General features: G+C 46.4%; 1 protein-coding gene across 1 annotated transcript; it reads right to left on the minus strand.

The window, feature by feature from the left end:
* Positions 1-10,652: 10,652 nt before the first annotated feature.
* On the minus strand, positions 10,653-13,326 carry LOC142748666 (E3 ubiquitin/ISG15 ligase TRIM25-like). Its single transcript, XM_075855834.1, has one exon. It carries the CDS (start codon positions 13,315-13,317, stop codon positions 11,743-11,745), a length of 1,575 nt encoding a protein of 524 aa, XP_075711949.1. The 5' UTR covers positions 13,318-13,326; the 3' UTR covers positions 10,653-11,742.
* Between the last annotated feature and the right edge of the window lie 3,003 nt (positions 13,327-16,329).

The raw sequence follows: 16,329 nt of genomic DNA on the forward strand, positions 1-16,329 counted from the left end.
TGTGGATGGCCTGGGAAAAGGTGAGCGACCAGGCAGGGCACTGAGGAGAAGTCGACAGGAAGAACAGTCTTGGAGGAAAAAAAATCTATCCTGCATCCCGTCTACACGACCTTTTGCATAAAAGTCACACCAGATTAACACCTGCATATTTATTTCTTGTTTCAGGAGAAGCGGACTATTATTTGTAAATCTTCTATGCCTGCAAACTAGGTCTCCTGGAATGATGCGTAGCCGCCCCCACCCGAGGAAGTAACTCTGGCGGATGAAGACCTACAGGCTGAGGAGTTCCTTGGATCCGTGGCATGTGGGTGGCTGGGCTGCCATGACAGCCCTGGCATAGGAGAGGGGCACGGGGCCCGAGAGGACCGGCATCCCTGGGAGATTGCCTATGACGTGAGTGGCAATTCTGAAAGGAACGAAACCTCTGAGACCGGGAAGAGGTGGCTGGGCGACGCCGATGCCGAGGCTGGAGAAATAAGGTACTTCTACCCCCTGTTGCATCGGCAATTAGTTTCTGGGCAATAAGAAGCGCAAGGACAGCCTTATTGGAGGCCAGCTCGGAATTCCCGGTGCGAATCTAGATAGCCCGGCGGAAAAGCCACTACATTAGCCATAGTCTTAGCGGATGGAAACATCACAGAGGTACTTAGACGCCTGGATTAGCTGGGAAGCCAGAAGAGAGTCCTATTGATGTCACTCCCCAGAGACGAGAGACCGCTCTGCCAGGACCACGCAGGCCTTGCTAACCCAAGAAGCTGCATACGAGGGCCGGGTGCTGGATGACCAGCGAACGAGAAAGCGGCCTTGGCCATAGAATCCACCTTCTTATTGATGGGATCTTGAAGAGAAGCAGCACCTGCTATGGGCAGAGTAATTGCCTCAGACAGTTGAGCTACAAGGGGATCCACTGGTGGAAAGCTCGACCACTCAGAACATGACATCCATCCTTTTAGATGTGGGTGAATGCTGGTCCGGGTGTTTTCAGACCCTTTTAAGGAGTTTTCCAAACCCTTTATGGTCAGGGAAAACTAGAGGCGGACGCCTCTGTCGCCTTTAAAATGAACCGCGTGAAGGAACCATTGCATTGTGCCAGTTACCCAGCTTTCCCAGGCTCCTGAAAGGCAAACCTGCCTAGCTGTGGCACAATTTGAGATGTCCTCTTGAGATGAGCCAGGAGCCTCCTCGGGGATTTGCAGGATATCTCTGACCTCCCGGATAAGATCCTGTATGGCGGGAGATGTAGAATTGCCTCTTAGACTCCGGGGAGTCCCCAGTAGAGGCAGTCTCAGCCGTATCACGAGCAGGGGTAGAAGCAGACCCACCGGCGGTGGTCCTATCCCTCGAGGAACCTGAGCAAGCGATCTGCTTAGGCAGCCGGTTTAGGCTTCCACCATTCCCTGTATGAGGAGGGCAAGATTATCTACCGTCTGGGTGAGGGAAGACGCCCATTCTGGTGGGACAGACTCCCTAGCAGCAGTGTCCAGAGTGTCCTGGGAAGGTCTGGGGTGCAGGCGTTGAGCACAGATAGGGTCAGACTGGCCGCATGGGAACTTAGAATTGTAAGTACAGTGCGTGACAATCCCGGGGGGCAGGTTTTTTTGGGGTCTTTCCCCTTGTAGACATGAGGGGACTAGAGCCCTGAAGTAAATAGAGAGGACAGGTTAGTCTTTACGACCCAGGGTGCGGTGTCCCACCGACAAGGCAACGATACGGAGGAGAAGCTGCCATTGCTGCTTGAGTGAGCTGACGGGATGCCTCGCTGGAGAAAAACCGCCGCTACTGCTGAGAGAGATGCCGGCGTCTGGAGGGACAGGAAGAAGGAAGACAAAAATCTCCTCCCACAGGAAACCGAGGCCATGCTGCAAGGGGATTGGAGGACCAAGACCATGTGACCATAGCCTGCCCTGCAACCAATGAGAAGCTGAGGAATCCTCAGACTGAAGGAACAGAGGTGTGGCTAATCGCGGCCTAAGCCCGGCCGATGCCAGGGACTAAAATTATGACGCCTGCCGCACTCCTGGCGCAATGAAAAACGGAGGCCTGTGGGTTCCAAAAAACATAAGGGGGACCCAGCAAATGAACAGGGGGGAGCTCCGGAGCCATATACTTGCAGGAGAGTACAGAAAAAACAGCCCAGCAGGAGAGATCATACATCAGACCAGCAGCAGATACATCACATAACAGAAAAACAGGGAAAACAGCCCCAGCAGCAGAATAAGGCCGAATTCAGACAAGAATATCTCCCGTCCGTGTGACAGACGTTTTTTTTTTAACGGCCATCACACGGACACATGTATTTCAATGGGGCTGTTCACAAGGGCCCGTGAAAAACATGTTCTATTTTCGTCCGTTTCCAAGGATCCCTCAATAGACCCAAGTCTATGAGGGAACCGTGAAAATGAGTCCCATACGGGTGCAACTTGGATGTGAAAAAGTACAGTTTTTCACGTCCGAGTTTGCACTCGTTCGTGTGGATCAGGCCTTAGGCAGAACATCCCAGGGTGGAATCAGAGGGGGAATGTTCACTTACCCGTCTGGTGTTTTTGGGTGCGCGCCTGGTCACCCCTTCTGAGGTCTCATATACCCATGGTGCAGCGTCCCCCAATCAATGATTTAACGAGAAAATAAACAACTGGTATCGCTGCGACCATAAAAGTCAGAACTATTACAATATAACATTATTCAACCCACACGGTGAACGCGGTAAAAAAAAACGTACACCGCCAGAATCGCTGTTTCATTTCCCACAATGGAGAATGGAATAAAAAAAGTGATCAGAATGATGTGTGCGCCAGAATGAAACCTATAAATAATACAGCTCGTCCCGCAAAAACTAAGCCCTCATGCTGCCCCAATCAACGGAAAAATAAAAAAATAAAACGTTCTGGTTCTCAAAATATGAAGACACAAAACAAAATTTTATTTTCAACAAACGATATAAATTTGGTCTCGCTGTAATCGTATTGACCCGCAGGATAAAGTGAACATCTCGTTTTTACGGCACGGTGAACGCCATAAAAACAAAACCCAAAAAACAGTAGAGGAATAGCGTTTTTTTCACATTTCACCCCACAAATAAATTTTTGGCAGTACATTATATGATATAATAAATGGTGGCGTGAGACATTACAACTCGTCCTGCAAAAAACAAGCCCCCACACGGCGATATCGACCGAAAAAAAATAGTTCTTTTATTAATAATATTTATTTTTTCACCCATCACTATGCACGTGTGTTCACTCACCTTATTTCACATTGTCTTTTTTTGTATATATATTTATATATTATAAAAAAATAAATCTATTATTTTTTGGTTTATATATTCTTTGTATATACACAATTGTTTTATGCTGACTATATTGTATATATGTGTGTATATGGAATGAAATTGTTTATATTGGGATATGTGTATAATCACATCATGGTATTATATAAATTGTATTATTGTTTTATGCACATATTTATGCTGTATGCATATTTTGTTTTATCACTATGTACCCCCTTCCATATACTGCTACACTCAATCCTGTTTTTTGTTTTATAAATGGGCATTATTAATTATTATTTTTTGCCTGCCTACAAAGGGGTTAATATATTATGGCATTTTTTACACATATCAGTACACCATCCTGTTACAGCATTCTTATATTGACGTTTTTGCATACCTGTATGTGCGTATTGAGGACGCAGATATATGGGCATAATCCTGTGTAGCAGGTCACATTGTTTGCTTTTAGGGCTGAACACATTCTACTCCATTATTTTACACTTGCCAACTTTTGAGAAGCAAGAGATGCCAAGAAGCGTTGTGCAAAATGTTTAACATCTGCCCCGCCCATTTATATAGGACACACCCCCAACCTAAAGCATTTGAATCCCAAGTAGTATGTATGGTCCTCTTTATAACACTCTCAAACGAATACAGAACCCAGACCCCTGAACATATATAGACCCCAGACAAGACCGCCTAAACTAATATAGACCCCAGACCAGACTCTGCAGAAACTCACCTCCGTATTCCTGCAGTTTACAGTCCTCTGTACTCCTGGGTGCCGCTGCAGATGACCCCTGACGTTGGTCTGGTTGTCTGTGGCAGTGCCCAAGGATGAAGAGAACTAAGCTGCAGGAATAAGGGACTCCGACCCCTGGAGTCTTGACTGCTAGTTCGGGAGGTCTGCTTTTTTTCTGGGAGGCTCCTGGGGTTTCTTGTAGGGTTTGCAAGTGTCCAGTGGCGTAACCACCGCTATAGCAGCCGTAGCGGCAGCTACGGGGCCCGCAGCATGAGGGGTTATCTACAGGGGGGGTCTGTATGGCGTTATCTACAGGGGGGTCTGTATGGCGTTATCTATGGGGGGGTCTGTATGGCGTTATCTACGGGGGGGGGGGTCTGTATGGCGTTATCTACGGGGGGTCTGTATGGCGTTATCTACAGGGGGGATCTGTATGGCGTTATCTACAGGGATTCTGTATGGCGTTATCTACAGGGGGGTCTGTATGGCGTTATCTACAGGAGGGTCTGTATGGCGTTATCTACAGGGGGGTCTGTATGGCGTTATCTACAGGGGGGTCTGTATGGCGTTATCTACAGGGGGGCTGTATGGCGTTATCTACAGGGGGGTCTGTATGGCATTATCTACAGGGGGGTTCTGTATGGCGTTATCTACAAGGGGGGGGGGTTCTGTATGGCGTTATCTATGGGGGGTCTGTATGGCGTTATCTATGGGGGGGTTCTGTATGGCGTTATTTACAGGGGGTCTGTATGGTGTTATCTTCAGGGGGGACTCTGTATGGCGTTATCTACAGGGGGGTCTGTATGGCGTTATCTACAGGGGGCTGTATGGCGTTATCTACAGGGGGGTCTGTATGGCGTTATCTACAGGGGGGCTGTATGGCGTTATCTACAGGGGGCTGTATGGCGTTATCTACAGGGGGCTGTATGGCGATATCTACAGGGGGCTGTATGGCGATATCTACAGGGGGCTGTATGGCATTATCTATAGGGGGATTGGGGCTGTAAGACGTTATCTAAAGGGGGCTATCTATAGGGGGGCGCTGTGTGGTGGAATCTATAGGGAGGCACTATCTACAAGGGGGGGGGGTTGTGTGATACCCAGTGTAGGGCAGCCCCCGGTCAAAAGTTTGCTATGGGGCCCAGTCTTTCCTAGTTACGCCCCTGCAAGTGTCCCTTATTTCTTTATAATTGTTACATCATTACTTGGCACCATGTTCATCTCTTTGCAGGCATCACTTTTTCAGCCAGTTCTCCCATGTTGGCAGAGTAACATCTGGGATATTACTAAACAAACCTTTTTTCTCTGACCTGGATGAAGTAAACGGACTCTCAAGAACCAGAAATGGCTCCCGAGCTACAGACGATGCAGGAATGGGCTGTGCCCTCTGTGGTTCTCTGGAATGGAATAAGCTCCACTTCTCTTTCTCACCATGAAATAGCCGATGTATTGGCAACAAGCCCTAAGGCCTCATTTACACGAACGTATTATACGCGCGTGCGACGCGCGTGCTTTGCACGCATGTCGTACGCACCTATATTAGTCAATGGGGCAGTTTAGACGATGCGTGAATTGCGCTCAGCGCGTGTGCGCAGAAAAAAACTCACGACATGTTCTATAATCGTGCGTTTTTCGCGCACTCACGCACCCATTGAAGTCAATGGGTGCGTGAAAACCACGCATGCCGCACGGAAGCACTTCCGTGCGAACTGCGTGATTCGCGCAAGAGCTGTCAAACTCCTGAATGTAAACAGAAAAGCACCACGTGCTTTTCTGTTTACAAACATCCAAACGGAGTGTCAAATTCGAGATGAGCGCACCGAACTTCACCGGGTTCGGCCAAACTCGTTTTGACCGAAACCGGTAAAAAATGTTCGGGTACGCGACGTCAGGAGACAGTCACTGTCCACGGTGCTGAAAGCGTTAAACTGGTTCAGCACCCTGCACAGTGACTTCCGCTCCGAAAATCCATGAACCTGTAAAAAAAAAAAGACGTTCTGACTTACCGATAACTCCGGTCCTACCTCCCGTGATGACAGTTAAGTCCAAGTGACAGCTGCAGCCAATCACAGGCCAAGCACAGGCTGCAGCCAATCACAGGCTGCAGCGGTCTCATGGACTGCGGCGTCATCTTGGGAGGTGGGGCCGGATGACAAGAGAGGGACGCGTCACCAAGGCAACGGCCGGGAGCCCGGACTGGGGGAAGCAGGAAGTTCTTGGTAAGTATGAACGTCTTTTTTTATTCACAGGTTGGTGTAGATTGTGATCGGCATTCACTGTCGAGGGTGCTGAAAGAGTTACTGCCGATCAGTTAGCTCTTTCAGCACCCTGGACAGTGACGGGCGTCGACTAGCCTCATCTCTATGATGGCGGCTGCGCGAAAATCACGCAGCCGCGCATCATACACGGATGACACACGGACCTGCCAAGTGCCTTTTGCGCGCGCAAAACGCAGCGTTTTTTGCGCGCGCAAAACGCACACGCTCGTGTAAATCAGGCCTAAGACTGAGGCTTTGTCTTGTTCCTCAGGCGCCATCTTTGGATCTGTTAAATCATCAGAATTCTTCTGCAGGTGAAACATTTTCTTTACCCCTGATACAATATCATCTAAGTCTCTGTGTAAAGTGTCCGAGATCAGACCTTCATCCAGATCACTTGCAATATGAGCCATCGCATCGCCTCCTGTCGTAACGTCCCATAGACTCCTGCTGCCCGATGCTCTTAAGAAAGCCAGTGAATCTTGTAAATTACAGGCCATCTGCAAATGGCGGATCTTCTCCGTCAACTCCTCTGTCTTCATCTCTAGGCTCTTGATCAGATCCAAGACTGACAGTGACACCTGCTCATCCTGCCTGGAGATCTCACTCAGGATTCTCTCCTCCAGATCATCCACCCGTCTCCTGATGTCTCTAAACAGAACCGTGACTCTCTCTGTTAAACAAGCAGCTTTACCTTGTGCTTCTCTTTTGTGATCCTGGAGACTCTGGACTGTTTTGTCAGTCTCCTCCCTATTTGTGGTCAGTTCCCGCAGAACATTCCTCAGGATCTCTTTCTTCTTCTCAGAGGCCTCATTTAGCATTTCCACCTGGTGTCTTCTGTGCCCACCAAGTGTCAGAGAACAGACCTTCATCCAGATCACTTGCAATATGAGCCATCGCATCGCCTCCTGTTGTAACGTCCCATAGACTCCTGCTGCCCGATGCTCTTAAGAAAGCCAGTGAATCTTGTAAATTACAGGCCATCTGCAAATGGCGGATCTTCTCCGTCAACTCCTCTGTCTTCATCTCTAGGTTCTTGATCAGATCCAAGACTGACAGTGACACCTGCTCATCCTGCCTGGAGATCTCACTCAGGATTCTCTCTTCCAGGTCATCGACCCGTCTCCTGAGGTACAGGACTGTGACTCTCTATGTTAAACAAGCAGTTTTACCTTGTGCTTCTCTTTTGTGATCCTGGAGACTCTGGACTCTTTTGTCAGTCTCCTCCCTCTTTGTGATCAGTTCCTGCAGAACATTCCTCAGGATCTCTTTCTTCTTCTCAGAGGCCTCATTTAGCATCTCCACCTGGTGTTTTCTGTGCCCACCAAACAGGTAGCAGGTGGCACAGACAGGTGTAGCATCTTCAAAGCAGTAATACTCCAAGAGCTTCTTATGGATGGAACATTTTCTGTTCTCCAGGGAAGTGCTGGGTTCAGATAAGACGTGTTCTGCTGCCTTGCTGTGAACTCTCAGGTGTTTATCACAAAGAGAAGCTTCACACATCAGACAGGATTTAAAGGAACAGTGTCATCACAAATTATTTTTTTATATGTTAAAGATGTTAGTGCTTTATTAAAAACGTTTATATTTATTTGTGTGTTTGTGTTTTACTTTTTCTTATTTTTACACTTTTTCTTCCCTATGGGGGCTGCCATTTTTTGTTCCATTTCTGTATGTGTCGATTAACGACACATACAGACATGGAATACGGCAGCCACAGTCCCATAGGGACTGCGAACGGCTCCCGTCCCATTCACTTGTGTGTACGGCGTCTGTGTGGGAACTGCGCATGCGCCGCTCCCACACAGTCCAATTTGAAATTGGCGCCGTCCGGCGCCATTTTCCTGTGGACCGGAAGTCGCGGCCGGACAGTAATATTACTACTTCCGGTCGCGGCTTCCGGACTTGTGCACTTGGACCAGCGGCAGCAGACGGAGCGGACGGGCCGGAGGGAGCCGCGGCGGCAGGAGCAGGTAAGAGATTTCAATGTATGTTCGTGTTTGTGTGTGTTTACTACTGTATGTAAACCTACTACACTGTGTGTTAGCTCAAAAAATGGCGACACACAGTGTAGGAGGTTACACCGTTCAAACCCCTCGTTTATCCCGGCACTAGCCAGGATAAAGGAGGGGGGGATGCTGAGAGCTCACTAGAGCGAGGGCTTTTTACCCAATTTTGCAATGCTGCAATTTTGGGAATAGCTCCATCTAGTGACCAGAAATGGGAAATATTATAAATTAGAATTAATTTATAATATTTCCTGACTCGTGAAAAAAATAAAAAAAATTTGAACAATGTTTAATCACCCACACACTAAATGTTTAATTAAAAAAAAAGCAACATGTTTTTCTGGCAACACATTCCCTTTAACAGCAGGTACAGCAGAGTCCATACAGTAAGTGCAGCAGATCCCGGTCTGTTCTTTATCTGGTGAGTAAACAGGAAATTCTCTATTATGTTACGCAGAGCAAAGTTCCTCATCAGTGCAGGCCGCTCCCGAAACTCTTCTCTGCATTCAGGACAGGAGTAAAGTCCAGACTCGTCCCGTGTATCCAAGAACTGATCAATACAGACCCGGCAGAAGTTGTGTCCACATCTCAGGGTTACAGGGTCTCTAAAAATGTCCAAACAAATGGAACAGTCCAGCTCGTCTCTCAAAATAGCAGATGCCATGGCTGTCAGCGTCAAGGAAAACACTGTACCTGCCAGGTGGCATACCTTATGCCACGCCTGGTCTATGAGTGTTTTCCAAATAAACATTGACTTTTGTTCTGCGCTCGCTCTTACAGGAACAGTAAACCTGTTCGTCAGCCTGCAGAATTTTCCTGTAAAAATCTTGCAGAGAATACGGGTAATCATTTCCTCCTAATCCCCTGCATTTTGGCTGGCAGGCAATAGAGGAGGGGGCACAGTTTAGTGTTCCTAGTCTTCTATTGCAACAGAACAGTGGGGGAGGGCTCCTGCTACAATCAGTTGCCTTACAGCCAGCAGCAAGTTTGTGAGAAGGAAGGAGGGGGGTGGCTGATGGTCCCTACATTTAGTGCTTTTCTTTAGAAAACAATTATTTTCTGATTTTTCTTTTAATGTGTATATGAAATTTCCTTAATCCCACATTTGATGATCCAGAATTCCAGCACAGAAATGTAATTTATTGTAGCATTTTACAGTAGCAGATTTTGTTTTAACATTTTATCATAGGATTTTAGGTGAGTTTTATATTGTTTTTATGGCCATTTGATAATCCAGAATATCTGGCAATACACTGCTTTCATTGATGCTGGGTTAAAGGAATTTATTACTACTAAACCAACAGGTATAATCTCATCAGACAAAAGGGACAGCGACAGGTTTAATTCTACTAAACTACCCAAGTCACTAGGGACATAGAGAATGCTAATCCTAGTGGATCCTCAGGAGCATGAACAGCTCTAATTATTTTGGATCATCAGCTCTAATTATCTTTTGGACATCTCTAATCCTACTGGATCACCAGGAGCTTGGTCAACTCTAATCCTATAGGATCAGCAGGAGCATGGTCAGCTCTAATTACACTGGATCACTAGAGACATGGATAGCTCTAATCCTATAGAGCTCTAATCCTACTGGATCACTAGGACAAATTACTGATGGTCAACAGCAAAATATACTGCTACAACCCATTGGACCACCAGGGACATGCACAGTGGTAATCCCACTAAACTACGACAGACAAAATAAATCCACTGTGCAGAAAGAGACAAGCACATATCTAATCCCACTTCTCAGCTGCGCGGTGTAGACTGAGGCAAGGTTGGCAGAGTCATCTCATTATCATTAGAGTGCAAGATCAGAAGCGTCATCTCAGAGGCTGGGGAGTTAATTATAGATGACAGTTCTGTTGTAGAGTATTTGTACTGATTTCTAATGATTGCACACGAGACATTCCCTTTAAGGAGCACTTACCCAGTAATTTTATTTGTGAAATTCTTATAATAGACATGAAAAAGAATCTAACACAGATGATATAATAAAATGTCAGCAACACATTTATAATTGTAATAATCATTTTATATCCAACCCAAATGTAACAATTAAGGTATAACAATATTCCCATCATTCACATAATCTAATAGTATTACTGCCTGTCCTTGTAAAACGGACAGGCATCTGCTAGGCATGACCTAGCAGGCATTAACTAAAGGCAGACCTGGGGGCCTTTATTAAGCCCCCGACTGCCATAGAAGACTCCTGCACCCTGCGATCTTATCGCAGGATGCCGGTGGGGAGAGAGAGGGCGCTCCCTCCCTCACTCACTCCAAAACCACTCAGATGCGGCACTCGCTACTAAGCGCCGCATCTGAGGGGTTAAACTGGCGAGATCGATACTGATATCGATCTAGCCCATTCAAGCAGGGATGCCCCCAGCGATAGCGGAGAGCAGGGAGACTGAACTGCTCCCGGCATGGTTTATTTATTCCAATGCAGCGCCGTGAAAAGGTGTATGCATCGGAATAAAGCCCGATAGTGGCCGCCGTGAAAAGGCGTATTGGCGGTCACTAACGGGTTAAGGAGCACTTACCCTGTAATTTTATTTGTGAAATTCTTATAATAGACATGAAAAAAAATCTGACACAGATGATATAATAAAATGTCAGCAACACATTTATAATTGTAATAATCATTTTATATCCAACCCAAATGTAACAATTAAGGTATAACAATATTCCCATCATTCACATTTACATAATCTCATAGAAGAAAGGTACCTCCAGTTATGTTGCCAAGTTTGTCTCAAACCAGACGTTTAAAAAAAGAGATGCCGAAAGAAAATATTTCTCTCGCCACTACGTGAGCTCACAGCATACAGATTTATTATTGCGTTCAATTGGAGCTTTATATAGTGCTCTGCAGTGAGCTCCCTCTAGTGGCGGTTGCGGGCAGTCAGAATTATGTCATGTTACTCTATGTGTATATCAGAGCCCCGACCCCTATATGATTTCTGGACCTATTTTAATTAAAAGGAAAACTTTCCTGTCTGAGACCCCCACAATTAACCCCCTTCACTATATATATATCATATAAAGTATTAGCCACTAAACCACCCTAGACCTTCAGGTATATTTTTAACCCATTTATTACCCCAGACCACCAAAGATACTTGATATACTGCTAAACCACTCGGGATATTACAGGAATACGATCACTAGCCACTAAACCACCCTCTAAAAATATGGGAATTATATGTAGAAGTGGGAGGGAGGAGAGGTTTGCCATATCTGTCATTGGCACTAACCCACTTGGAAATCCTGAGTTTGCCCCTGTAGTGGTGCGGTCAAGGGCACCCATGTGAACACATACAGGAGCAGCAGTATATTCTTACATTTCGGGTATAAACACACTATAAATTATCCTTCTTCACATTTGTGGCCTCAGTAGATGCTCCAAATCCAGGTTTGGAATTGTAACTATTTGGGTCTGACCTCAATCTAAATCCCTTAAAATTTAAGCATGAAATGCTTATTATTTGTACTTGCAGGTTTAGCAAGTTTAGAGTTGTCGATATTTGGAGATCTGTTAAGTCTAGATTTATACGTAGGAAAGTTATACTGAGGTGACCAAACACCAGGGGCGGCAACCTCATTCTTCACTTTTGTGGCCTCATTATACTGTACAAATTCAGGCCACTTAAATTTAGGTGAGATCACAGGGGCGGCATCATCCTCCTTTACATATGAGGCTTCAATAAATGATCCAAATCCATGTTTGGAATGGTCGGTAATTTGGATTATTCGTGGATTAAGTGATGGTGGCGAAGGGTTTTTTGCACAGATTCTACTTATAAGCCGCTCACTTTGTGTAAATTGGAAAGGTATAAATTTACTATTGCCGATACCCTGATCTGTAAACATTTCCTTTTTGCTTGACCCTAATTCAAGACTAGACTTTGCTTTATTGACAATGTCTAGTAATCCTGCGTGTATTATGTCGGAGATGAAACCCAAATCTAAATCATGGAGCTGTTTATCATCATGTCTTCCTGTGTCCTCATCACCTCCCCAATCCTGAGGATCACACAACTCATCTGTGTCCTCATCAATTCCCCAACCCTCAAGATGCCACATGTGACCTGTGTTCTCATTCCCTCCCCCATCCTCAGGATCACAAAAGTCACCTGTGTCTGGTCCCTGTAGGACAGTCAGTGGATCAGTCATGTTACACAGTTCCTCAATGTCCCTCATCTTCCTGGACAGCTCGTCCTTCTTTATTTCCAGCTGCTGGATCAGAGCGGAGAGTGAGAGTGACTGTTCCTCCTCCTGCCTGGAGATCTCACTCAGGACCCTCTTCTCCAGGTCGTCCAGCCGTCTCCTGAGGTCTGTAAACAGGACAGTGACTCTCTCGGCTTCTCCAGCTGCTATTTCTTGAGCTTTTCTCCAGCGATCCTCCAGACTCTGGACTCTTTCCTCAGTCTCCTCTCTCTTTGTGGTCAGTTTCTGCAGAACATTTCTCAGTTTCTCCTTCTTCTTCTCAGAGGCCTCATCCAGCATCTCCACCCGGTGTCCCCGATGTTCTCCGGCCAAACTGCAGGACACACAGATACAAGCCGCGTCCTCAATGCAGTAATATTCCAGGATCTTCATATGGACAGAACATTTCTTGTTCTCCAGGGAAGTGCTGGGTTCAGATAAGACGTGTTCTGCTGCCTTGCTGTGAACTCTCAGATGATTATCGCAGAGAGAAGCCTCGCACAGCAGACAGGATTTAACAGCAGGTACAGGAGCGTGAATACAGTAAGTGCAGCAGATCCCGGTGATCTCCTCCTGATGTGGCTCAGTTGGCAGGAAAGTTCTCACGATGTTACATAGAGCTATATTCCTCATCAGTGCAGGTCGCTCCAGAAACTCTGCTCTACATTCAGGACAGGAATAAACTCTACACCCGTTTTGTGTAAACAGGACCTGATCAATACAGACCCGGCAGAAGTTGTGTCCACATCTCAGCATTACAGGATCGGTATAAATGTTCAGACAGATGGAGCAGTCCAGCTCGTCTCTCACATCAGCGGACGCCATGGCTGACAGCAGTAAGAAATGTGAGAAATTTACTGAAGCAGGGAGTGTTCAAGGAAACTACTAAAACATAAAACTGCACATAGCTTCCTCTTCTCTACTTAAAGAGACAGAAACTTTCCTGAACACCCAAACAGATGACACAAAACACAACTCATTTAATAGGGTCAACCCACTTACATGACATCCCTAAGCCCCTGCACTAACATTGGTAGCTGCTCAGCCCTTGTCAAAAACTACACAACTACTAAAGCTTCACTACAAACCTAAAAACTTTCATGTGTTACTCGAGGTAACCCCCCCCCCCCCCAATATCAATCTCCCGACATCTCACATGGGTCCAGGAAGTTGAGATAGGATCTTCTTAAGCCAGGATTTCTCTGGCAGGAGGGAGGATGCTGGCTCTCATGGATAACACTCTTTCAAATGGGGCCCATTGGCTGGTGGCTCTCTCAAAAGTTCTGTCTTTTGGCAGCAGCCCCCTAGATTTAGCACTAGACGAAAAGCAGTCATCAAAACTCATCTTCGTAAGGAGACGCTCAACGTTCAAAAAACAGATTGTCCCGACTCTCTGTAAGGTCTTCTCCTGCAATTGACCCACCAGTCTCTCTTCTGGCAAAACACACCACCCTGCCCATGGCACACACCTTTTTCTTCCATGATCACAGAAACAGGAGGATGGAGTTCCTCGCAAAATCCTGTTTCGAGGCTGCTGGTTCAGCTCTGCGGCCGATGTTTGACTCCTCTTGGGTGAGCAGATCTACAAGAGAATGAGCATAAAAGCTACATCTGCGAGGCATACTTATTGCAGATTAATGGCCCGTTTATCAGGAATTTTTGCGGCTGGTCAGACGACGCAGCCTCCAAAGTAGGCTCAGCAGGATCTTGCCATTTGGGTGCCCGTCTAGACGAGACTATCTCGAAGGCCACAGCGGGTAAGAGTTCTCATCTGCCATAAAACAGGTCTGCTCTCTCAGCCAATCCAAAAAAGGGACAGACTCAATTCTATTCCTTCCGCCGCTTCTCGAGCCCACGGCCTGCTCACCAAAACTCTTAAGACCAGATGAAGAAGCCATCATTCTGAACATGCCCCTCCTGGCACCTTTATCCACATGGCCACCTCCAACAAGTCCAGTACTGCATGAAGGGCCATCACACCCAAATTGTCCCGAGCTATCCTGGAAGGATGACTCTTCTGTTTCGGGACGTCTGACTGTCGCGCACAAAGTTGTCTCCACAGGAAACAAAATGGAGTTTGCTTCTTTACCACCAAATCGTTTTTTCCTCTCAATACCACCAACATCCCCTTCTAAGGCTTCTGCCTTCACCCTCAGGGAGTGATCGTACCAGTTCCTCGCCAGGAACACTTCCAGGGTTTGTTTTCAAATCTCTTTATGGACCACAAAAATTAAGGTACAGTTCGCCCAGTATTGGACCTCAAAACGTGTCAACAAATAACACGCTACAAACTACAATGCTGAATGAAATCCTTTAGGTCAGTAATCTCATCGATCGAACAAGCAGAATTCCTGTCCTCGATGGACATCAAAACAATTCTCTCCCCATCTCGGTTCTTACTGTTCCTCAGGCTAAAATCTTCCTCTCACAGGAGAAGCTCCACTTTCTTCAACAGTAGGTCCGGTCTCTCCAATTTCTGATTTCTATTCGGCATGTCATGAGGGTTTTGGGTCTGCTAGTCTCCTCCATGGAAGTGATTACATACACTCAATTTCACACCTGCCCTTTTCTGTGGGCTGTACTGGCTCATTGAACAAGCCCTTGACTTTTCTGGATCACCCTATTCTTCTACCCTTGTTAGTTCAACAATCGCTCCGGTAGTGCCTGCTTTTCCCACAACCTTACTCTGGAACGCTACTTCCTTCCTCTCAAGTAAAAGGCCCTGAGGTTGCCATCCTCCTGGGCTGGAGTCCTTCAGTTTCGAATGGTTCAATGTGTATGGTCATCACAAAAGTCATCTCTCCCAATAAACATTCCGGAAATTCGGGACATTCTCCTTATCCATCGACACTGGACACCTCTTCTGGCGGGCTCTCCAATGAAGATTCAAGCGGACAATATGACGGCGGTCACATACCTCAACCATCAGGACGGGGCCCTGAGGTGAGAAAAAGCAAACGTCCCAGCTCTATTGGCAGTTCACATCGCAGGAGTGGACAACGGCACAGCTGCCTATCTCAGTCAAGCATGCTTCAATCTGGGCAATAGGGACCCTAATCTGAAGATGCTCAAAGAAATCTCTGCCAGACGGGGTCTTTAATGGCATCCAGACTCAATCACAAACTACTCGCGTTCGGGGCTCAGGATCCAATAGCTCTGTTTATACACGCTTTGGTCATTCCGTGAAACAGATTCCAGCTCCCATACCCCTTTTCTCCTCAAATAATCAAGATCAAATCGGAAGGCATACCAGTAATTCTCCTCGCCCCCGAGTTGCCCCAAAGCGCCTTGTACGCCGACCAGGACACATTCATAGACGACGCACCATGGCATCCTTCCCTCCAAAACGATCTTCTCTGTCAAGGTCCACGATTCCATCTGAATTTCGTTATGCTTAGTTTAACGGTAAGGCTGTTAAAGCCGCCATACTAAGAGTTGTCTGAGTGAGATATCCAAACAATTATGAAAGCTAGGAAGCAAAATTTACAATACCTGGAAAGTCTCTCTCTCTCTCGTTCCTAAAGCAGGTTCTGCATGTAGGCCTTGCCCTCAGCTCCCTAAAGTATCAAATTTCCACCCTATCGGTTCTCTTTTAGTGCCCCTGGCAGCAAATTCTCTTCTTTTTTTTTTTTTAACATTCAATTTTTATTGTAATTTCCAAATAAACAACATATGATACAGAAGTGAAGTGCGTCAAATACAAGTATACATCAATTATTACACCAGTGATCCATCTTGTTCACATATCATATTAACAGAGAACCAGAAACAAGGGAAGGTTCAGGGGGAGGGGTAGGAGGGGGGGGGGGGAATTGCTGAACTCTGTGTTATCTCCAC

This window comes from Rhinoderma darwinii, chromosome 3 (assembly GCF_050947455.1).
Source record: "Rhinoderma darwinii isolate aRhiDar2 chromosome 3, aRhiDar2.hap1, whole genome shotgun sequence".
Taxonomy (NCBI): domain Eukaryota; kingdom Metazoa; phylum Chordata; class Amphibia; order Anura; family Rhinodermatidae; genus Rhinoderma; species Rhinoderma darwinii.